The 25628-nt window shown below is 42.8% G+C and overlaps 1 protein-coding gene and 1 long non-coding RNA gene across 4 annotated transcripts in view; one reads left to right on the top strand and one right to left on the bottom strand.

The window, feature by feature from the left end:
- FOXO3 (forkhead box O3) overlaps positions 1-25628 on the bottom strand; it is an 88256-nt gene that overhangs the window by 48940 nt on the left and 13688 nt on the right. Inside the window, exon 1 of one of the 3 annotated variants that reach the window (XM_058834052.1) lies at positions 16181-16234. The exons of the other annotated variants lie outside the window; for them this stretch is intronic. Within the exon in view, the coding sequence (XP_058690035.1) occupies positions 16181-16219 (39 nt within the window). The 5' untranslated portion in view covers positions 16220-16234. Of the gene's footprint in view, positions 1-16180; positions 16235-25628 lie in introns of those variants that run through there. 3 annotated transcript variants of the gene reach the window in all.
- The window catches only part of LOC131576921 (uncharacterized), a 51755-nt gene that overhangs the window by 14374 nt on the left and 11753 nt on the right, over positions 1-25628 (top strand). The gene's annotated exons all lie outside the window — the stretch shown is intronic.

The following is a 25628-nucleotide window of genomic DNA, read 5'->3' as shown; positions in this document are numbered from 1 at the left end:
CAGAGGTCCTGCCATGTACAGCTCGTAGTTTGTCTCCTAGGTTCCACTGAGTCAGTCTAAGGTGTCACAGAACTAGACTAACACCTATTTTATGAAACCAGAGATTACCTCAGAACACAGAATACCCAAAGAAAAGAACAACTTTGCAGAAGAAATAGTACAGGTAGCTTGTGATCTCAAGCAATTCCCATTGTTCTTGGCAAGAGCAGGGTATAGATCTAAATTCCCAAACACAGCAATGTTTATTGCACTAGCTTGGTGATTCACTAAGTACAGGATGTGCCCAATTATTCTGTGTATTTTTCCAATCCTATTTCATAAACTTCAGTTGCACAAGTACAGCAATACATTCTTTCTTTCTTGTCCATTAAAATTAATTTTAAGAAAGGCCATCTGACTTGAACAATAAAATCACCAACTGGCTATATGTGTGAGGCTTTTTTGTTTTGTTGTTGTAACCATGGAATCAAAAACCTCAGCTGTTAAGTACATATATTCTGTGATACAATCGCTTTATTTTTTGTCTCAACCTGCTGAGAAAAGTTTTGCTTTTAACTTAGGATGCTGGGTTTGTTCCAAATCCAAAAATTAAAAACAGAAGTTCTGAAGGACATGGATATCTAAGCCAACAACATTTGACTGTCTAACATAAAAATTAGCAGAATTTTTATTACTAAAAACAAACTATTAGATCTTTCCAAGATAAATAAAAACTTAGAATTCTGACTATAAGACCATAAACAAAGCTTCTAATTTAGTTCATTTGAACACAACACCATGGATAAAAGAGATACAACTTCAATTTTTGTATCTCTAAGTTAATTTCACTACCTTAAGCAAGCTGGCTGTAAACTGAAGCTTCACCTCATTTACCTTCTAAGATGCCTTAGTCTTTGAATTATCATCAAGGCTGACCACCATGTCCCATTGCTATACATTCAAGATTATTTTATGAATAAAGTGTGGGGTTCGCTGCAAAAGTAGCAAAGGCAACAACATGCAAGACAAATGCAGTGCAAGGTCCCCAACTCCCACCACAAGGCACATGCAGTGTTTATGAGAACCCCAGCAGCCAGGATGTGTTTGGCTGTGATGAAGCAGGTTTCACCTGGAGAGCTCAAATCACCCTACCTGAAGCATATGGGGAAGCCTGAGGTGCAGCGATTTCCCATAAGCCACATGGCTCCCCCCTTGGAGATGCAAAGGAACCCCGGGTTTCTTAAACCTCCAGCTAGGATCACCCTGGCTGAGTCCACACAAGTGGGTGGTCTGAAGCAGTTCTGAAGCAACCCCCTTGGCCAGCCACCCCACTGCAAGCTGGCTCTCTTCACAAGGTAGCTCTGCTGGGCCCAAATGAAATTCCTTTCAGAAAAAACTAAAAAGGAAATTCAGGTCCAGAAATGTACCAAATGCCTTCACATCCTTGAATTAAGATTGAAGTACATGAAAGAAGTAGTGCTTTGGGCAGATTCAGCCCACACATGCAGCAGGGACATTTAGTCCAAAGGACCAGACAAAATCTAGTCTGGAACAAAATGCTCAGTTTGAATATAGTGTAGATACAGGAGCTTCTGTACCTGCCGCTTTGATCAACTCATCCTCTCCCACCACAGCAGGTAAAAAAGCCCATCTGTCTAGCACGACGAGCTGACAGGCCAGCCAGTGCCTCCTGCTGTGTGTGCAGGACAGACACCCAATATATTTTTCCTGGACAGACAAACCATTTCATGCTCTAAATTTGAGGATGAAGGTACAAACCTTCATGCTCCAGATTGCAAATTCACAAGGCAGATCAGAGTTCTGATCCAGCTTGTATGCACTCTTCCCTGATTGTACCCACACATCTGAACTCCATCACAGAAGGTACACCAGAAGCAGCTGCTGGCTACAAACCTGCATCTACACCACTGCACAAGCCCAAGCAACACCTGAAACATCATTGATGTGACCCATGAATGAGATCACCCAGTCTTTCCAGTGGCGCTCAGACAGCTGAGCCCAAACTGCCCCGAGACACTCGGATCTGGCAAAGCAGTGCCATTCAAACCAGGTCAGCCAGTTTGAAGTAGGCTCACCCCTGCTCCTGGCAGCAAAGGTTTACCTCCAGCAGCTGCCCGGCACTTCAAGGAAATAAGCATCACCTCACCACTTTGCATACGCACCCCACAGTCGCAGTCACTGGTCAGGCTTTGCAACCTCATTGGAAAGAGACACGAGAGTAAGATAGGCCAAATTAAAACCCTAAGCCCATTAATCACACCCTCATGACTTCAGATAATGCAATGTGCAATGTGTACCATATGCTTATATAGGTCTTGCCCTTGGCCATAATCTAGATTACGGAATAAACTAGGAGCAGGGCTGTGGTGAAAAAATGAAACAACACAAGGCAGGAGGGACAGGCAAGAGTCACGTGAATTCACCCCCTCTACGGAAGGCAGTTAAGCAAAGAGTTCATACCTGAACTCTAATGGCTCAATTAACATTCCTGAAATGAAACTCATTGATTCTTCACATAAAATGAGACCAGAAGTGATGGCATGTACCCACTCCTCGACAACCTCAGTGCTTGAAGTAGAGCTCAAATGGATCATTGCTGCTTTGCAAAGTTCTCTGTGAAGAACTGCCAAAAGAACAAAGTTATGTGAAATATCACTTTATCATTCCTACAGTGGAAGCAATCACAGAAATGGCAGTGGAAGAATGCAGCTGAAGTAGTTTCCTCTGACCTGCTGCAAGGCATCAAGAAAGTTCTTCAGCCTCACTGGAGAATTGCAGGGATCTCTGCATTACAGTGATTTTCATGCCTCTATATGTCTGCCTCTGTGCAGACAGTGTTGCATGATATTTGAAGAGCTGCATTAATAGAAATCCTTTAAATAAAAAACACAAGTAAAAATTGGACATACTCAAATTGCATGATCTCCATGCTATGCTAAATATTAATGCTGTTTGGTATAACTAGACTACTTCACATGGAAAAAAACCATTACTTTTGAGGGGGAAATGATCCATAAGGAAATCTACAAAGATTCAAAATCAAACACATCAGAAAACGAGTACTCCTATTTAGACCAATTGCTTTAAGTAATTTTTTCTTCTAAAAGACTGCTGTATTTCCCACACATACGCATCTGATATAGCAGGTTTACAGTGCGGAGATGACAAGTCCCAGAGGGAAGCTGTCCCTGCAATCCTTGAACACTTAACATATTACACAGAATCTACTAGGTTGTAAAAGACTTTTGAGATGATCGGGTCCAACCTATGACCTAACACCACCTTGTCAACTGGACCATGGCACTAAGTGCCACATCCAGTCTTTCCTTAAACACCTCCAGGGGTAGTGACTCCACCACCTCCTTGGGCAGCCCATTCCAATGCTTAATCACCATTTCTGTGAAGAAATTCCTCCTGATGTCCAAACTAAACCTCCCCTGGCACAGCTTGAGACCATTTCCTCTCATCCTACTGCTGGTTGCCTGGGAGAAGAGACCAACCCCACCTGGCTACCATGTCCTTTCATAGAGTTGTAGAGAGCAATAAGGTCACCACTGAGCCTCCTTTTCTCCAGGCTAAACAACCCCAGCTGCTCCTCACAGGACTCGTGCTCCAGGCCCTTCACCAGCTTCATTGCCCTTCTCTGGACTCGCTCCAGCCCCTCAATGTCCTTCGTGTAGCCCAGAACCAAACACAGGATTTGAGGTGTGGCCTTACCAGTATCAAGTACAGAGGAAGAATGTTCTATCAACAGCTTTAGTCTCCAGATACAAATCATCTGATTTTTCATTCTATCTCCCAGTATATTTTTTTGTGCCTGCAGATAATGAAAGATTGTTTCTAAGTGATAAAACTGTGTTAATTCCTGCAACTCCACCAGGTAGAAACAGTAGGACACTCTAAACAATGTAGTCTGCATGTAAGACATTTACCTTACAGGTGACTTCAATGTACACAATAGAAAATGTCCTTCTATCTTCATCAAAGACTTGCTATCAGCTCAAAATCCAATTAGCTTTATAAAATAAAAGCAGGGAAAAAAAGGGGAAAAAAAAAGAGTGAGATTGGCGAGAACAAGGGTAGGACAGGAACTGCCCAGAACCTTTTCTGTATCTGAAGTCCCCTTCAGCCCATCTGAAAGGGCTTGTTTATACCTAGGTAGAAAGCCTAGACTGATGCTAGGATTGGGAAAGTGTCTTTTTTCTGACCTAAAGAGACCAAAATTAGATACCTGTGGTATCTAACTGCTATAATGGAAAGATGAGAAGTAGTTTTTCTGAAGAGCACGATTCAACCCAGCAAGTGTGAGCTGTGTTGTGAGCTCTCCTTGCCTGCAGAGAGCACCTTGGACACACACAGCCATTGCAGTAATACCTGGAGGAGCTGATGGGGGAAGGCAGCCCCAGGTAACACTGCTTCACCCTGAAAGAAGGCTGGAGTGCAGAAAGCACAGTAAGGAACACTGTGGAGGCAACTATTTTGCCTGAGCTTTTCAGTTTGAGCAATCTTAGATAATATGAGTGACAATAGTAGGTAATAAAAAACCCACAAATATACAACCTTAAGCCTCCTGAACTCCTTTGATCCCAACAAACCATGCTGTCAAGCACTTCCAGTGCTGTAAACCTTGCCAGGATGGTGGGGGGAGACACTGAAAACACATCACCAAGAATACCACACCTCAGTGAGAACTAATCAGTGCTATCTGCTCTGATGAAAAGGAAGCCACAGAGCAGGGGAAAGGAGAGCTCACCCTCCAGAGCCATGGCTCTGCCTGAGGACAAACACCAGCCGGCATTCCCATTCCATGCACCCCCCAGCTGCCACTGCACAGCCTGGGTGGGCATCCCACCTGCCCAGTGAGCACAGGAAAGCCATGGTCTCTTGTGCTTGGGGTAAGCAGACTCACAAGTCAAACACCCTTCTTGGACAGAGACTACAAACACAAAAGCACAAGCCATGACTTTTATTTGCAATCCCTGTGCTGGAGCAAATGCTTTCTCTAAACATGTCGATATGCGCCACTGGAAGTGGACAATGTTTCTACCCCCACTCCAAACCATTCTTCTTGATAAAACACAAAGGCATCGTCTTTAGCGACCTTCCTCTTTTAACTCTCCCTCAAGCCAACAGTATCCAACCACTAAAAATAAAGGTAAAAGCTGCTCCATGAAGGTTCTAAAGATGACAGCAGTGCTGCATGCCTCGAAGGAATCATTTGTCCCTAACATTTCAGGCATTCAGACAGAGATGGACAGAGAGACACTTGGCTTAATGCTCTTTCCCCTCTCCCCTCCCCTCCTTCTTGGAAATGGTATTCTGTTTGAACAGTTTGCTCGTAACCATCCCTGGCTTTAAATGCCTCTTTCCTCCAGGAATCATTTCAATGTAGGCCATTCTATTTATGCTGCTCTTCTGTAATCGGGGGATGAAAGAATATCGCTTGCAAGACATGCCTGCCTGGTTCACAACCTATCTCCAGGCAGTGCCAACAATAGGACTGCTTACAGCTAATCCATTTACTTGGCTTACCTGTTATATTCCCATCCCCTTAATAAGCACTACACAGCAGCTTCACCAAACTTGGAAACTGCTAAGTGACCCGTAGTAACCTCTCCTGTGCCACGTACTTGGAATGCTGTGGATTTGGATTTACACAGAAGCAAACCAAAATTGTCATGGAGCTTCCAGTAGCCTGCCATTGAGAGAAGACGTCTGTGCCCTTCCCTGCATGGAGACAGTGCCACAATCATTTGTGGATACAAGCACCTCCCTCTCCATGGCTAACCTTCAAGGAACAGAAGCCATGTACAACACAAATAGCAGCTCCCTTTTAAACATCTGGAAAAAAAAAATCACAATCACCATATTATACTACCTTTTTCTACACCCTCATGCAGGCAGAAAATGTTCCTAAAATACTGCTGACCTCTATGGCAAAAGGGCATTTAGCCTTCTGCAACTGGCTCTGAGATGCAGGAACTCACCGTTCCCCTCCTTCCCTTCAAGAAGTAGCAGCTTCAGTGCTGCTTCTCCCTGCAAATTGCTGTGCAAGGTAATGGGCAAACAAACAGCAGCAGAAAATGCAGTCTGGAGCTCCAGTGGCTTCAGAAGAGCTGCAGCTCCTGCATCTACAAAGGCCCAAATTCTCCATCACATGCAGAACAAAACAGGGAAATGGATCAAGAATACAGAATGGAAGACCCACATTATTTCTACTTAAAACAAAACACTTAACATATTTGGGTAGGTAAAGAAAGTACCTTTCTCTGCCAAGAGGTCTAGAGAGGGAAGTGGGGATTTCGGAATTCTACCATCAGAAATATATTCAATTACAACACTAAACATACAAAAATTGACAAACTAAATTCAATTAAAAGAAGAAAAAAAAAATCTAAACCCCCAAAAACCTTGATATTGACTAAAAAATTTTAGTAGGAGAAAGCTTCTAATAGAACTGACCTTTAATGGAGACTCCAGCTAGATGCTGTGGAGCAAGAGACTCAAATACTACCAAGTGTATTTGCAAAGACATTTCAGGATGCACTGAAATAGCAATACTTACAAAAATTTTATTAAGAAAGTTAAAGGACTATGACAGTAAAGCCGTAAAAGATCCAACTTTCAGGAGGAGCAGGAGGAGTCCAAGGATTCAGGTTATCTAAAAGAACACCTGGTCATTTGTACCTTCCCTGTACAATTAAGGCAATTAATCACTGGGAAAAGAATTCCAAAAGCTTTATCATCTTCAGTCTTTAATTCAGAACCAGATGCCTTTAGAGTATCCTCAAGCTCAGCCAGAACTCACGTCCTTTATTCAGGAATTATTAGGTGAAATTTGATGTCCTGTATGTCACACAGACATCTGATCATGAGCATAATCAGTCCCTCCAGCTTTAAAAATCTATTCATTCTATTCTATATGTGCTAGGAACTCAATCACATTTTGTAACCATCAAAACCTATACAAATATTATCACACTGCTGTAAAAGACAAGCTAGAGAAGAAACAGTTCATAAATCACAAAGCATTGAAAAATTCTTACCACAATGAAAGTGTACTAATAATTTTTTTTTTTTTTAAAAAAGGTGCTTTAGAAAACTCATCTAGATCTAAGTGAATTCCTTCTCACATTACCCTACGTTGAAACACTTTTTTTTTAGTAAAAGTTCATGCTTAACAAATAGTATCAATAATCATAACAAAATGTGTTCACCTATTTTCTGCTGCCTGACTGGAAAAAAAATAAGAATAAAGGGAGGAAAAGTCTCTTTTCAAATCCAGCACCTGGACCCTAGTTGATAAGAAGGGCTGTCTTTGCACATGCTTCATTCCAGGATGGAAGAAAAAAATTCTTAGAGAACAAAATACTTTAGTTGGAACAGCAATTTCCATTATTAGTACTAGAAGACATTAGCAGTTAATGTCTTTCTCATAAGGATGCATCCTCCCTTGTGGCTGGCCTGGATGAGAGACTCAGTGCTGGGTGCTATGTGAACACAGAATACCAAGAAATGTCTGCTCTTTCAAACAGCTTGTTTAGAGCAAGCTGCCTTTTTCCCACATCACAAGGAAATGCAGAAGGTAGGTGAGAGAACCATACTTTTTGGAAACTTCAGCTTTACTTTGTATCACCCCAACATCTCTCCCTTCCCCTTTGTGCCATCACCTTCCATCCCATCTTGCTAAGGTTGAACAGTACATGCTTACTTAGACCTGTGGGTAGATTAATCACAACTCCTGATACATAAAATGAAGTAGATGGGACTCCGTCATATTTCTACATTACTGCCACTTTACTTAATCCAATCTCTTTATTTCACTCAAACACTAGGCGCAGTTTTCAAATTTGCATTGTATTATTAATAGAAAGAATTTTATGGTGATTTTTTTTCCCCCCTCCCTAACAGAACAGAAAAAAAAAAGAGGTCTAGTCCATTTTTTTGAGAACAGGCTTTTTCTTAGTAATAAAAAGGATCATATGACAACAGTTTTGCAGTGTATCGTGCAAGCTCTGCTGGAGTCAATCCAATTTCTATACAAGTGCTGCCATTTGGACAACAAAGCCGCCTTATTGAAACGGGCAGGCTTCATCTTAATTCTGGCACTACTGAATGGAGAATACACACTAGCTAGGGAACAATGAACCAAGAAAAGAGTTACAAATCTCTCGTGACAACTGCACGCCAAGGAAGAGAAGACGCATTATGATAGTGTTGCTTGCTCTGCTTCTTCCCAAGACCACTTTCAAACAAAGATGGCTTTCTTGCACTCAAAGCTGAAGGCTCTTTCCAGATTTTACACATGTACCTTCCAACCCCCATCACACATCCAGTGAGACCCTCCACTACTGCACTATTCCTTGGACAAAGGTGAGGAAAAAGAGGCTTCCTTTCTTCTCCTGACTGCTCTGTCACCCCTCTTATTTAGAGCCTCCCCTGCTATTTTCACATTTAAAGCACATACAGCTGGACTGTTGTATTGTTCTTGGGAAATAAAAGTATTTGCTCTTTATTAAATTTACTTAACTTACTTCCCAGTGAAATTTAAATTCTGAATTCCTGAGGTTTTCTGAAGTTAGGCTTAGTTCAAAAGTGCCTGCCTTGACCTCCTTGACTCCTGAAATGAGTTTGGCACACACTGGTCCCCAACTCATCTGGTGACACAAGTAGAGACCCCCCCAACACAATCCATTTTGATGAACCATTACATACAGCTGTATAAATAAATGCTGAAGTGTGTACGTGATACAATACACTGTGCAACAGTGTGCATTACAACCCTTAGAGAATAGTGTGCATAAAATCCCTTACAGAACAGGTTAGAAAATAGTGTTTTCTCCCATCATGCATTTTTAAGTGGGGGTGTAAGAAAACCAATATAACCCCTCACGGGGGGGAAATATAAAATCAAATCTCAAGGTAGCAGAAGATCACCCGCACATCACTTAGTCATGCCAGTGATTCTCAGGTGATGGCATGTGACACTACCAGAGGAACACACACACCTGGGCAGAAAGGGATGGTGACTCCAAGCCTGGCTCTCATTTGTAGTGATGTTTTTCCACTTTGCTTTAGTTTGCATAGAAGAGACTGAGATTGTATCCATAGGAGCAGACCAAACCTTTTCCTGCAATTCACGGCAATATCACCAGTGCTTGCAGGACTTTCAGAAAACCTGGCAATGGGCATTTATCCCCACCACAGATGACTACGGCTCTTCAGGCTGCTAGCTTTTTGGTAGGGTAAACACAAGGACATATATACACCCATACAAACACGCACACGCATAGGGAGATAGGACAAAACCTTGTGAAACCTGTGAAACAGGCCAGCTCAGTCCATGAGCTTCAATGTAATGAGGTTCTTAAAACCTTTCAGGTATTTACTCTGGCAAATACAACCTGATAATACAGGTATTTGTAATATAAATCAAATGCAGGTACGTGCATGTTTTTTTTTTAATTAAAGCAATTACAATCTTTTAAATATTTTAATATAAAGCTTTGCTTGGTAATTCTGGTAAGAAGGATCCAGGAAAATACTAGCTTCAAAGACTCCTGGAGAGAAACACCAACTCATCACAAAATGCTAGACATTTACGAAGAGACCTTTCAAGGACAACAGCACAGCTTTCTCTTCATATCCCACCAGTAAAAGCCAACAGGAGTTGAGAAACTAACTCTTCTGGTATACCTGAAAATCTCCTCATTACAGTTCAAATTGAAAACTGGAAAGCATGAATGACTTTAAATTAAAAGGTGTTTAAACTAAAACCTTTTCTGTCACACCTGGTTTCAGAAACTTGACAATTCTAATGCTCATTTGTACAAAATGTCCCATGGAAAGGGATAATGGAGGGTCAAAAGCGGGATGAGTATCCTTCCTAAGCCCACACATATGAGACAAGGAGAAAGATCTGGCACTTTCTTTTCCTTATTAATAAATAGCTTTGGATTCTCACTCAGCAAAAAAGGAATTAATTTTATCTCCAGTGGATTGCAGAATCTTGGCAGGAAACACAAAACACAAGTTTAATCTTCCTAGACCAAGTCCTCAAGCTTGGTTGATGTGAACAAAAATATGCAATGGGAGTTTTTCTCTCCCCAAATAATTGCATGGGAGGGAGATGAAGCAAGTCACAGACCTAATGAGCAGAATTGCTCAGCTCAGCCATTTTGCTGTCCTGCAAGGGAAGCACAGCTTTTGTTTTCCTTGACAAATGGGACTCTTTTGAGAACTAGGAGCCTGGGTCCACAGTCTACAACAGCCACTGCTCTCTTACCTCTAATATCAACTACTGAAAGATGGGGCGAAAATAAAAGCCCTGGAAGCCAGGAAATCTTGAGAACATCAGAAAAAGGTAAAACAGTAAGAAGGCCAGTCACTCAAAGCACCTGGAGAAGACCCTCCAGGGTCTTCTAGAGCCAGAAGGAATGTGTCAGAGCATGTGGTGCAGGCTGGGGCTGTCTTTCCCAGCTAGTTGCAAAGGGTACAGAGAGACAGCGACAGAGATGAACCGTCCCTAACAGGTCCCCCTACCATAAGTAAATTACAAAATACAACGTGAAAGGTACTGTAAGGAGATAACTACTAATCTGCTAATAAAGGCAAAGGTTAACTGTGTTCAAAAAGCTGCTAGACCAGCTACATGGAGATCTCAACTCTCCATGGAACACTTCCCTTGAAGACCACAGCTAAAGCTGGCTTATATAAATCAGTCAAGAGCTCACCTTTCTGTCCATCAGAGTTGGGACTCACAGGGCTTACAAACCTGCAAATACAGGTACAACACACTGCATGGGGCATGCACATCACAAAGACAGCTGAGGTCTCCAGCTGCTGTCAGGGATCCTGAAAGCCTCACAGCACCCTGACTTTGACTCCCAGAAAGTGCATCCATATTAAGATGATTTGGGTCCAAAGGCTTGGACTTTTCTAGGGGAAAAAAAAACCTCCAAGTTGTCATCTCCACTGCGTCAATCTTGATAGAGAAAGAACGCAATTATCCAATCCATCACAGATTCTAACTGAGAAACACTGATGATGAAAAAAGATACCGGGTTATATGTGAAGGATACAATGTGCTTTTGTTAAGAAAAATCTACTAACTTGCTCCCTAAAGCTTTTGATCAAAGCTCCAGGAGAGGCAACTGAGTGGCGAATAAAAGAATTTCCTTCATCACCCTTTAACACATTTAAATCCACAGGTAATAACTGATAAAACACACTAGATCTTAGACTCAGTGCTACTTCCCTACTTGAAATTTCTAAAAAAAATCCTTAGAAAATAAAGAGCACCTTGCAAATCTATCGTAACAAGTCCCTAGAGAAGGAGATTCAGTGTACAAGGTTACAGCTGCCACCCATCCTTCATGCAAAGGAAGACGGAAGGAGATTGCTCTGGTGTCTGCCTTTTTGTCCTTACTCATGTGCCAGTGATTGAGAAATGCAATGCAATTAAAAAAATTCAAGAAAGTGAGTTTGTGCATTCTATCTGATTATCAGGTGTTTTAAGATTACACTTGAGTAATTAGATTAACAATGTGATAGGACAGAAATGCAGCTCTGACATAGGGTGCTTTTTTGCGATCCTTTCTGTTAAAGTATTGTGGAAAGCACAGATAAATTTCCAGCATTTTCTAGCACGGTAATAGTGGAAATCTCCTTCATCTGAGTCAGTAATTCCAAAAAGGAAAGGAAAAAAAAAACCAAAAAAACCAAAAAAAACCAGAAACCAACTGTAAATAAGGAGACATTTAGAAGTGCCCAGTCTATTCAAGGGAACTTTTAAAGTTCACGAACAAGCTCTTTTAAATCTTCTGCATTTGTCTTTGTTTCCAGCATTATAAATTCAGCCCAACCAAGGGGAAATTAACACAGACTAAGGAAGAAGTGCTGGGGAAATAAGATGAGCTCCTTTATGTTTCCCAAGTGAGGAAAGGTCACTCTCTAAAACAATGTAAAATATGGGATTAATTTCAGTTGGCTTGTATTAACTCACTGAAGGTCTGAGCCACTTTTCAGAAGCCTGCCAAGCCAGACTGAAAACTATAATAATAGAAGTTCATCTCCCAAGTGACACTCCTTTTGAGCCCAGAGGCTCCCAACATAGAGTGGCAGACGGCAGAGCCTTCTGACACCAAGTGAGCCAGCTTTTGTGTTGCCTTTACACAAACACTGGCCACGTGCAGACGTGTCCAGCTTGGTTGCAAAACCGCCCCATTGTCCCACCGATGTCCTCTCATCTTTCCCCTTCCTGTTTCAAGAAGATGCTTTTGGGAACATGTTTAACATCCTTAAGGCACAGCCCAAACCACTGTCCATGCCCAGCCACATTGACTCTGAAGGATCAATTATCATGCTAAAGCAAGAGTTTGTAAAATGATGCCTAAATCTGGTAAATGAAAAATCAATCAATCGATCTATCTCAGTATGTACTTTTATTGTTTGGGAAAGTTGTTCATACTGTTCCTCAAAACTTTTCACCCTTCTGTGAAAAAACAGAATTGTAGTACAAAACTGATGACACATTATGACATTTAATCAACTTTCATTCCCTCCTTTCTGAGTCAGGAGACACAAAAGAACAACCTGCATTAAACCAAAAATATATGGAATATTAGCTACATTTAAGACTTCTCTGGCATAATCCTGCAGCAGTATTTAGATAAAATAAAAATGACAAGTATGAAATTTCAAATTAATTTTCTCTTTTTCCTGCTTAGAATCCAAGTTACTGCTGTTGGGTAGCAAACTATGACCACCATACACACTGGGCTAATGAAACAACCTCCCACAAAAATAATCACTGGAGACACAGAAAAGAGAGAGGCTACTGGAGAGTAAATAAAGCTAACCACTGAGAAGTGCCGAAAATAAACAAAGGATTACAAAATTGTTCTCAAGACCATTCCATTAAATATGAATTCTGAATTTTTTTCTGTTGAGCAGGAATTAGTTCACCTAACATATTACGAACCAATATAATTATCAATACATCTTCATCCTGGTATGGAGAAGCAGCTGAAAATTATCCCAACAAAAACAATGATCCCATGATAATTGCAACCCTCTAATATTTACTACAGGAAAACTATGCAGAAAACGCCCAGTCTCTCATCTGTTTGCTCTGAATACATCTAACTGCTTACAACAGAATGAAATTTTTAAGATCTTGTAAAGGAAACATTCAGGTTTTTGTGTTACCTGCCTGTACTCTGCAATGAACAAAGCCTTTGGGTCACATGGCTTTGATTGTCCCTGTTACAACCCACCTGAGGGAGAGGACAGCTGTAAATCCCACCCCACCAGACCATGTCAATGTCCTCCATCTTCAAACAGCCTGGTAGGATCACCCCATACATGGCAACACTTCCAAAAGCACATAGGCAGTTGCCTTGCAACCTTTAGGATTAACATTTTGCTGGCCCAACATGCAAGGAAGTCAGAAAAGCTCCCAAAACGTGCAGCCTCTTCTGAGTGAAACCACTTGCACAATGTGGAAGAGGCTGGAAGAGAGAGGAACATCTTTGGATTTTGCCCACCTTGCAAAATACTGAACAATCTTAATTGCTTCACATATTAGAGATAATAACAAAGGATCTGAGTTGACTCTATGTGGAAACACAGTACTAATTTGAAATGGGCTCTCAGGCTGGAAAGAATAAACACAACTCCCTCATTGAAGTACTGACTGGAGGCGGCAAAGATGAGAAGGCTGGACAACTGTGTCCCAGCACTGTAAAGAAATATTTATTCCTAAAGAAAGAGGCTTGCTTTCCCCAGGTGGTTGGGGAAAAAGAGGCAGAAGGTTCCTAAAGACAGGTTGCCTCTGATCCTCTTAATACAGTAGATTAAAACAATTTCATTTCTTTTTGCCAGAGGTCTTGGAAACATCTCTATCTTGGCTAGCTTTAAGATACTTAAAAAACAATTCAGTCCCATCTCTTGCTATTTATTTCTTTAAATGACAGCATGAGGTATGAAAGACAAGTTCTTGCAGCCAAAAGGTATTTAAACACAGACATGCTATCAGATTGAAATATCACATGCATTTACACTCTTCCCTTTATGGCTCTATAGTTCCTGACTCAGACATCTTCTCACAGGATAATGGGAGTCCTGAGGAAGATGGGAAGTCCCCACCACTGTATCCCCATGCAGCTGCAGAAGTCCTAGTGGACAGAACACTCACATCCTAAGAAACCACCCTAATTCCAGCATAGCAGCACTGATGTGTTTCACATACAGGGGCCATGCACTCTTGTGGGAGCTCAGTGTGGGGCACCTATGCCCATGAAAAGGAAAGAGATAGCAGACACCAATTAGCATTTTATCGTCCTAAACATTCTGGCACTGATTTGACCAATTTTAACATTAATATATGTTATAAATAGGGAAGGATTCAAGTTCACCATGGTGAGCAGTAAGAGCAGTAACAAGTATTCTCTTGGCTTTGAAGAGGAAACCTGGCCTCATGAGGAGCTGCATGGGGAGCGTGCCAGCCCAAGATGCCTCTCTTCTCACACCCTAAAGGCTGATCACCATCTCCTCCTTGCAATTCAACCCCCCTGCAGCAAGAGGCAGCCAGACCCTCAGCTTTAGTGATTGCTCCCCTAACCCTGCTGAACCTATGACTGCCAAAACACCCATATGAGAGGGTTAGCCAGGAGGCAGCCAGCAAGGGAATTAAGCACCTATGGAACTGGTAATGGGGGTGGCTATTTCATACACCACACAATGGAGCACTACATACAGGAGTGAGCTGGCCTTCTCTGCACCCCTATTTGTGTTTGCAACAGCATGCTGAGGAGTACACATCCTTTTCTTTTGGCTGCCCCTAGCAGAAGTGGGGAGATCCCACCAGAGGAGACAGAAAGTTGGCAGCATCCCGACTAAAGCTGCTCTGCCTGGCCTGGCAGCATCCTTCCCCCCAGGCACCGGCTGCAGGTCACCCCCGAGGTACCACAGCTGCTCCAAAGCAGCAGAGTGGTCTCCTACCTGGCACAGCACTGCCTTGGCAGCAGGGCAGTGAGAGGCATGTATTAAAAACAGGGTGGTAACTGTAAATCCTCGGGATCTTTCTGGCTCTGCAGAGCCCTTTCAGAGCCATTAGGCAGGGAAAGGCTGCTGCCCCGAGGAACCTGGAACCACACATGGGCTGATAACCATGCACACACACAAATGGGTGCAGAGCTAGAAAAGCTAGGGGTGAAAGAGAATCATGCTTAAGATTAAAAACAAAAAAAATGAAAAAACTTTTCCCCACTAAATCATTAGAGAGCTCTGAATTCCTTCAGACATGGCATTTTCAGATAGATTCTCTTTAGGTAAACAAACTGCTTTTAATGAATTTTTTTAGCTCTCGCAAGACATTCATTAAATGCACAACAACTGCAGGACACAGAGGTGACAGTCTTACCTAGGACCTTTTCTGTCTAGGAAGCTACTTCACTTGCTGCTAAAAAACAATTTGCACCTTAGATCAAGACCACCACTACAAACACTTCCTTCTTTTGGGAGGAAAAGATCACAAGCTCCAAATTGTGCTTTTTTCAGAACCAAAGTTCAAAAATGCAGAACACTAAAAGTCGCTAGTTAACAACCAAAAGAGTTTCTATTCATCACCAAGATAACCACAGCTGCTTTTCCTACCCAGAGAGATCTAAATTCACCCCGTGTGGCACCAGGCCAGCCTCTTTGCCTCCTGACAGGCAGACAAACTTTAGCCTTCATATGCAGCATCAGCCTGTCCCGAAACCCATGGAAAGCACAAAGGCTCTCAAAACTTCTTAAAAATGTTGTGAACAGCTGTTTTAGTTCCCCCTCTCATTACACGAACTGGAAAGAGGGGAAAACCATCACCCTGTGTGGTGCAGCCTTTCAGAGCCGCACCACCCTGAGGCACACAGCAATGTCTAAGGTGAGCTGGGAAGGTGCCAGATTAAACAAAGGCAAGCACGGGACAGTGCAGAGGCCGAGCCCAGGTTGCTGTGCACACCTGGCACACACCTATCTGCACATCCTGGCAGCTGAGTAGGGCTCACATCATCTGGGCTTTGCAGGGCACAGGGAGCAAGCAGCAAAAACCTTCAGGCAAGCAGTCCATGCAGCCTAACACCAAATGTCTTCAGATACGTAAATAAAAAATCACATTCACTGAACAAATAAAACCTACACCGGCAGCAAGCTCGGCTTCATGTGGCAGACCATCCATCTTCAGCCTTTTGGAAGACCTCAAGCACCATGGGAAATGCTTGGGTTTGGTTTGATTTTGTCAGAAACCACCCACAAAGTGTGGCAATGGACCAGTGATGGGGAAGGGCCTTTCATTTCCCCAGCATCAGACTAAAATCCTACCCAGGGCAGCCTCTGTCTGATAGCTGTTAAAAAACCTCCGTGAAACAAGTTGGCTGCTTTAATCCAGTTTCAAGTGGACTGTGCATAGATCCCAAGGTGGTAAAAGCTTTAGCAATGCAGTGGACAGGAACATACCCTTCATATAAAGCTCAGTACAACAAGTACTAATCAGGAGCAGCCATGCAGGAGAGGAGCCAAGGACAGAGAGGAGGCTGGAAATCCAGTTACCCACTCCATTCCTAGAAATGATTCAGCTAGATTGGACTTAGAGCAAATGGGCAGAAGCACAACAAGTAGCTTGTCTTTGCTCCCTGCATTTTATGAATAAGTATTTCAGCTCCTGAACCCTTGATCTTTCTTCCCATAAAATGCTATTGCAAAAGCCAACTCATTTTTTCCACACACGTGGAAAAGTATTTGCTACCCATTCAATTCCTTAACCAAACACACACACTTAATACACCAGCAGCTTTCTTCCTCACCTCTTTTGCATTATTTTTCTTAAAAAAATACTTAGGTTTCTTCTTTTTGGGTCTTTCTTTTCAGTATTACAATATTCTTTTTTGACTGTGCCATCACTAACTTTTGGGGGCAGCAGAAATCTTCAGGATGATGCAGTAAACATTAATACCAAGATTTCTGCTGTTTACAACCTTATCAGAGCATGGTGTTTTCCTGTGAGATTTTCACTCTTTTAGAGAAGTTGACAGGTGAATGAAAAATTAGTAAATGCCTTGACTGCACTGCAATAAAAAAAATTTAGGGAAAAAGTCTAAAACCCCCTTAAGTACAGAATACAGGAGGAGCAAAAGGGGGTGTTTTGGAAATTGTACATGTGCAGTCATGATATGTTACTCCCAGAAACATACTTCCAGCTGTTATGTATAAATATTGGCTTGAAAATGAAGCCCTAGACAACGTGCTGGCACTTGGTTGGATCTGTTGGCTGGTGGGGCACTCGCGGGTGACACCATGTACATGCTGTGCTGTCACACAGCGTGCTGGTTCCTCCTGTCCTGGTGTGTCACCAGCATTGCATCACTGCCAGTGAAATAACACAGCTGCCTCGCTGCTTTTTTTTCCTTCTTTTTTAAGTGACAGCAAAATTTCAGCGCAATAAATCTCTGAGCCTGTGCCCAGCTCTACTGCTCACACAGGCCAGCTTCTCTGCTTTGTAGGATCCTTCTTTATCCTTCAGCATGGCCTCATTTGAGGAAATAACATTCTCACCACCTGAAAGATGTCACGATTAAGCTTAAAGTTTGGCAGCCATGTTATTGCCTGTTGTTGTCCCTTAGGCTCCTGGAATTACTGCTTTCACTGGCCATCATCGTTGCCCTCCCAGAAGTGAGTTAGATGGTCTCTCCAATAACATCTACAATCCACCACAAACCTGAACACTGCTAAAAGGCCCCAGAAGTCACTGACAAATCTCAGCATCAAAACACACAAAACTTTCCTGGAGTAAACACAGCAGCAGCAATAGCTGTGGTAAGTACTGTCTTACCAGGCTACTGGCCTTCACTACTGTTCAGCAGGCAGGAGGCCATGGCCAGGTTGCCCACATGGCTTTCAAAGAGCACCTCAATGCCACAACCAAGATGCAGAAAAGTTCATTTATTCAGCTTTATCCACTATTTACCCACAGCAAACCTACCAAAGTGTCACACTGTATAATGGCAGAGCTATCTGTAGCCACTGCTTGTCATTTTAGTAGAACACCATAGTCCCTCATAACATCCTAGCATATGGTTCAACCATAGTTTTACAAAATCCACTCAGTTACCAGCAAAAAAAAAAACAAAAAACAAACAAACCACCACCATAAAATAAAAATTCCTTTTTTCTGTATTTTGACAGTGCAGGAAAAAAACACTTTGTGTAAGCTTTCAAAAGGGTTCCCATACGATGGACACATAGAAAACACTGCTGATCCCTCCAGAGCACCCTCTTTTCATTTTGACAATTAAATGCATGAGCATAGGGTTCAGCATCGTCTGCAGCTGCAAACACTCTATCTGAAACCTGCAAGCTACATACTTGTTCAACCAGATTCATGTTATTATCTTTTCCCTTTCCCTTCACTGTGGCAAGAGTAAAAATTTAATTAGACAGGGGAAGAAAAAAAAAAAAGCCCATATTATTTATAACTATATCGCAATACATTATTTTTAACTAAAGGACTCTTAAGAAGGAAACAGTGCCCAGACTGATTTTCATGTACAACTTCCTGAATTTGTGATTCACAGCCAAATTTCAGGGACAAGTTTAACTTAGGTTTTGATCCTTTCGACCTTGGCACATTAGCAAGAGTTCTAGTTTAGTGCCTGTAGCTTAGCTTCTTCTGAGCTCTACAGATATAAAGCTCAACAGGTCCACTGGCTGCAAAATCACCAACACTTCAGAAAAGACAGCCCCTTCAGAGAAACAAAGCTGTCATCCAACTGTGGCTCTTGAGGAAATTTGGGAGGTGGGGAGCATTTACCCCATTTACCAGGCACAATACCACACAGACAGGAGCAGGAGGTATCCCATTATGGGAACTGCGCGTTCACAAACAAGTGCCAGAGTCACAGGCTGTTCTGTGCCACGCGGCCGAGATAACATCGACAGGCTTCACGCTGCAAAGCCACCCTCCCCAGCCACTTTTTTTTTTTTTTAAACCTAAACTATATTTGACTTCACTGTCAAGTATTTCAGAGCAGCTGCTATTCTCAGGTTCTCCTAAAATACACACAGTAGGTACTGTACTATTGCACATACAAACATCTACCTTCCTACCACAGCTATTTATGATTAAAATAACTTTCCTCTATTTCTGATTTCATTTCCTTTCTCTGGGCCCTGTTTTACATTGCACAGGAGGTGCTTTCAAGACCAGAACTAGTCTCTAGCATGCAATAAAGAAGTAACATGTTAGCCTGGTTAGAAGTTTAGAATTTAATGTCCAGTTTCCCTTGTGGGTGACCTATAAGCAGGACTTATCTCTGATGCCTCACAGTTTAGGGAAAAGAAAGGACTGAAAGTCAGCAATTAGCTAGGGGGTGGTGGTAAAGAGGAGCTGCCTGTCATCTGCTGGTCCCTCAGATATACGAGTGCCTATTCCAGTCTCTGCTGGGTTTGTTACATATCTTACTTGCACAGCACACGTCCTCTCTAAAGATCTGTCCCAACTGCAGCCATCACTGTCAAAAGCTGCAGGTGCACAACAGAAGCACTTGGCAATGGTGGATCTTAGTCTGTCTAAAAACAAGCTTCTCAGTAAAGAACACCACACATGCTTTTCAGTTGCACTGAAATAGGATAAAATGCACACTTTTCCACCCTTCTGAGATGCTTCCATGGTTCAGGGTCTTCTGCTGATGTGATGCAAGAAAAAGAGCCAGTGGCTCCTCTGCATCTGGAAGATGGCCTCTCTGCATTGAAACCCAGAGCATCACCTTCTAAACTCACCCATTGGTGAGTTTTCCAATCTCACAGATTGGGAAAGCAAACACACCTTGTTTTCATCCACCCTTGCACCAGGCAAGAGTGGAGGTAAAGCATTAGCCCCACAGTTACAGAGCAGAGGAGGCTGTACACAGGAGCAGACTAAGTTTTTACTGAGCTCCAAGCAGAAGCTCTGCAAATGGTTGGGACGTTCTGACAGATGTTCTCAGCACCTGGCTCTTATCCAAACCCTCCCTTAGAGGCACGTGTTCCACTTGAGAGGACCTTGCTTTCAGTGCATGTATTCTTCCATAATTGAATGTGTTGAAGCCCAAAGCTTCTTTTCCTCCCAAACCTTTTGCATGATTTGTAACTTCACCATGACATTAGCTCTGATGCTTCTGGAGGGCTAAGCAAAACCCCTCCTACACCATGAAACGTTACGCTGGACACAGTTGATCAGCCTCATTCCTCGTCCATGATCATCCTGCCTACTCAGCCGACTATTAAATAATTAACCCACACTGAGGCAAAGGCTCCTTTCTGCCTCATGGAATGGGGCCTCAAGCTTTCAGTGTGAAGCTCCTTTGTATTGCAGCCAGTATGTCCTAGAAATCTTTCTGTGGGCAGCTGTACTTTGTATAAACAGTAATATAAACAACAGAGATTAAAGGGGTTCATCTCTCGCTGTTAAAGACAAACAAATACAACTGTTATAAATCATTTTGAGGTGATAAGGGATTTGGGGTGAGCGAAGCTGAACCCTGACTCCATGACCCTGTGGCATGCATCCAAGTGGAGTAAGAGGAAGCTCCCAGTGGTCCTGAAGCTGGACCACAAGAAGGGCACAGGCACCAGTGCTGCAAGGCTGCACTTCTGCAACACTGCACTTCATTCTGCTTTCTGTTTGGAGTTGTGTCCCCTCACTCACCAGTGCTTAAAGTCGGCTGCACCAACTGAACCTTAATCCTGGGTTTTAGCACAACCCAAGCAGTTGGATATCTCCATACATGCACACACTCTGAAACTGTCATTTCCTTCACAGTTTGGTAGTTTCCCTAAACAGCCGCTGCTTCCAAAGATCCTTAGCCCTCCTTCTCCTCGCTTTTAGGTTTCCTTTTATTTAGAATTCAGGCATTTACATTTCTAGGATGGAAAAAGGACATTTGTGATCAGATATTCTAGACATCAGAAATCAGGGGACAGGAGTTTAAACTAAAATACCACACTACCAGTGGTCTCTGCTGCCTCTTCTTACTTCTCCAAAGCCCATTGCTGGAGGAGTGAAGCTGCTGCTCTCCCTGGTCTGGCACTGTCAGATTCCCAAGGCAGAGCCCATTGACACCTGCCCGTTGAAAACGACTGCTGGATTTGCAGTCAGAGAAAACCCCCCTTCTTTGTCCTGCCCTCAAAATCAGGCTGACAAGGAAGGCTGTTGGAAGATTTTTTTTGTCTTGACTTCTGGCATAGGATCCTCTGGATATTTCATTTAACAGACACGCTGCACCTTCAGTGCCTTCAGTTTTTCCTGGTCTCTGCATGCAATACGTCACTGTTGTGGTCTCTGTCTTGTAACTACAGGACTTTGGTTTGTCATAAGGTGACAGAAAAATGCTTTATCTGACATGCTGTGGGCCAGATTTCTGAGAGACTCTGGAGAAAGATGCTCACTGGCACAGGTGACTAGACCAGGCCCATCCACTACAGGGCCTTTGTAAGCCAGAAAGGTTCACATATATTGCAAAAAAGAAATTACCACTATGTCAGAGCCCAAAGTTATGTGGTTTTCTTTGAATCTTTTCTACCTACTTTTCATATCTTTCTACTGAAAGAAGAGGTTTACAGCATGGAGAATTGCATCAAACAAAACTCTCCTCAACAGCCTTATCTCAATCCCACAAAATGTTAATTCAAGGTTGTTACCTCTTCCATCTCCTTTCCTTGCACACTAGAAAACAAACAAAATAAGCAAATGGCATGTGGAAAAGCCTCAGTGCAGTACAGACAGGACAGATTTTTTGATTCATCTTCAATCTCTTCACTTTTTTGTTCTCCACAGACCTAAGAAATATGTACAATTCTTGTATCTACATAAGTTGCCCATTTCTAACTAATGCAGGCTTCCATAGATGATTTGCAGCATGGAAAACAAAAGTTACTTAAACTCCTCCACTCTCCATAAATACAAAGGAAAACCTCAGCTGGCAGCCAGCATGCTGCAGTAGTGATGCTGTTCCTAAAACCTACAAACCAGTCCCCAGCACGTGTTGCTGCAGACACTTGTCTGCACCTTAAATGTGTACATTTCAATGTTTCTGAATGCACAGAAACCAGACAATGTAAATAGAAAACAGTTTTAACATGACACAGAGACACAGGGTAACAACGCTGCTCCCTCCACATTATGCAGCTAAAGCTTCAGCCCACAGCGCCAGCTATACAACAGAAATGCTCCATCAAGCCAGTGCTGTGGCTCTGCAAAACTGTAAATGATTACAGAATAATGCCCTGCAATCAAAGAACAAAATGTGTGCTGCAGATTAATCACTTTCCAAGACGGGAAAGGAAAGATAGGCTTGAGAGATAAATCTGGCTGGGGTGTTTATGCAAGCGTATCATGCTCCTTAGTACTGAATGTCCCAGAACTTACAGAGGAAGTAAACAATGTGCTGGGGGGGCGTGCGGGGGGTGTGCGAGGGGTGTGCGTGTGCCCACGCTCACAACCCCAATTAAGACAGCTTGTGAAAAATGCTGAACTTTCAGTTATGAAACTCCGGTGTCAGGAGTCACTTTATTGCCAGCTGTACGGCTCCTGCCTGGGAGAATCTAAAACAAGGAGCCCTTCAGATACAGCCGACGCTTCTCTGTGGCATTTCAAACTTCCCTATAAAACTCCACAAGGATGCCCACGGACTCCTGAGCCCTCTCCCCCATGTCAGCAGCTACAGCAGATGGGCAGTGCATTTGAAGGCAGGGACTGCAAGCACTTCTGGCTGGGTTTTACTTCTGGAAGCACACTCTGGCAACCTACATTTTCAGTGTCCCTCTAGCATAAAATCACACTGCTTTTGGCTGTTTAGGCAATGCCAACTTTCATGCATTCCTCTTTTCTCTGTAAACATATTTACATTTGTAACTCCTAACTGACTTAACACTACACAGGCACTTTGAGGAAAACTTTGCCAGCACTTGAATTAAATGCAACACTTTGACAATCCATTACAAACACAGTAAACTGACAGCAGTGGGCGTAGGAGAGACTGGTGACAATGGATTTAAATCAAGGGCTGCACAGGTTCATTGGGAAGGCTTTCTGCAAAAGCTCACCAGGGGCCTTTGCCACAGTAGACTGAGTCACCAAAGTGACAAATTACAAAAAAGTTAGAAAATCTTCATGTTAAGAGTTTCAGTTGTCATCAATGGCTTTGGAAGAGGCAGGGGCACCATGCTGCAATTCCTCACCTGAGGATGATGGTCTTATACCAAATTTATTTCCACACAGGAGTTAATAAAAATTTCCTAAGAAATTAAGTGAGAGACAGTGCTGGGGTATGCACTACAACAGTGCTGCATATAGGGAAAATACTTCACAGAAACCAACTACTGAGGTTCCTTCTCCCTGCAAATATCTGCCTCTGTATTAAAACAAATTAACAATACGCCACTAATAACGAGACTGTGATATAGCTGTGAGGTTCCCCTAAAGCAAAATCCTACCAATGCTAGTAATTGATTCAGCAATGTGCACCAGTTCAATGGCACAGGCGTCTCCAATTCTTGGAAACATTACATCCACTCTAATTCTCCTGCCAAGGTCACCACAACTATCAGGAAATGCCCATACACCGTGACCCAGAGAGCTGTGTCTAAACAGCTGTTATCAATAGCCTGGGAAACTGAAGCACCGCACCTGAAAGGCATCAGCCACCACAAGTAACCTCAGCCAACCACCCTGCCAGAGTGGCTCAGAGAGCAGTGGCAGATTTCTCTTGCAGTGGAAAAAGCAGGGCATGCTAGATTTGCCTTTGCACTATTTGTTGCAATGTGTGTTTGCCTACACTATATTGCAATGGAAAGAGGACAGGACACCCTGTTACCTGCTTAAAGTTTTGAACTTTTATCATGAAGGAACAAGGGACTCATAGGTGACACGCTCTAAGCCCAAGCTATTTAATAGGTCAATACAAGGTTATTCACACCAATAAACGACTTGATCTAGCCAGCACCACAATTCAGTATCAGTTTCTCAACCTAATTCTGAAAACGAAAACACTGTCATCAGCTTCCCTAGATGTGAAAGACACTTTACCAGGACCATTAAAGACCAGGCATGAAGTTAGCATCAGAGGCAGAAGGTACAAGAAACCATGAAGCGATAACAGAAAAGATCAGCTATATCATTACATTGTCAATTCTAAATGCACCAAGTCAGAGGGTCCTTACTGGAAGACACAGAATATGCTATGACTATGGATTGTACACTTTCATGCCTTCTGTTTTTTTCAGTGAGTAACTTGAATGTCTCCTCTCTTTTCACAGATAAGGAAGGAAAAAGGAATATCCCCTCACCATGGAAATAAGAGAAATTACTACCTATACCATTAAATACTTCAGGGACAGCTCAGTAACCCTATGAATTGTAGAATCTCAGATGCAGTTTGGCATCTAGATCAGGCTACAGAGAAGACATTCAAGTCTCTCTGAGACAGGACCCTCCATCTCTTACACAATGAGCAACCTCTCAGTACCCAGTATCAGCAGAAGGAACAGAATTATCCAAATGACTAAGGATTTGTGCACTGACAGCATCAGGACTGCTTACCTAAGGGTGGATCAGTTAAAAATATAAACAGTGTTCTAAATTATAGATCGTGCTGTGAGCCCCACCTACACCTGGTATTGTCCAACACTTCCTACTACAAAACTCTGTTTGTTCCTCTGCACTAACAACTTTGGAAACCTGAACTGAAACTGGGATTAGAAACAGGATAAGTGGTCCAGGATAGGCAAGCAAGTCACAGGAAATACACAATCCTAGGGCAGGGCAGAAATGTGGAATGGAGAGCTGGACAAAGAAAACCAGACAAGCTGGACAAGCAGAAACAGATACGAAAACCCGTGGGGTGGGCAGAGGCATGGAAGATCACAGGAAAAGGAAGGAGGGATGCATGGAGAAAGACTGGGAGTCACAGAAGAAGAGACTGGGATAAGAGAACATAGTAAGGAGCTTGGGGAGGGGAGAAGAAGATATGGTGCTGGGACAGTGTTTGTCAGGGAAGCCTATGGTTACTGAGGAGGCAAATGACACAGACAAGCACACCAGCAAGGGCATATTTCTTCACTTGGAGCCAAGTGCAACAGCTATGGCACAGGGCCCACACAGAGTGCACAGGGGATGAGCTGAGACCCTGAGTACCCCCTTGGAGGATCCAGCCCAACAAGGAGAGTGGGGGTGGATAGAGCCTGTGAGCTCCGTACTAATAAGAGTGTCACAACCAGCAGGAGAAGTAATTTCAAGTATTATAGGCAACTTCATTTCTGACATTTTGTACTTCCCAAGCACTTGACTTTTATATGGATACATTTTTTCCGTGTAGATTTTTGGATAAATAAAGAATGTTCTTATTTAGTACTTCTGCTTGGCCCTTAACTGAACAGTGAGAACTATCAACAGAGATACTCCAGTGATCTATAGTTCATGGTCAAACTGTGCAAAATCTCCCTGGCAGCACCTAGAAAATGGGGAAGACCCATCACTGGCATTGCTCAAACCTACCCACTGCATTGCAGTACTTGTAGGGAGAAACCCCACAAGTCTGTAACCACCTGGAAGAATT

Source organism: Poecile atricapillus, chromosome 3 (genome assembly GCF_030490865.1).
Source record: "Poecile atricapillus isolate bPoeAtr1 chromosome 3, bPoeAtr1.hap1, whole genome shotgun sequence".
Taxonomy (NCBI): Eukaryota; Metazoa; Chordata; class Aves; order Passeriformes; family Paridae; genus Poecile; species Poecile atricapillus.
Note: the sequence above shows the minus strand (reverse complement) of the source record. Positions and strands in the feature narration are given on the sequence as shown.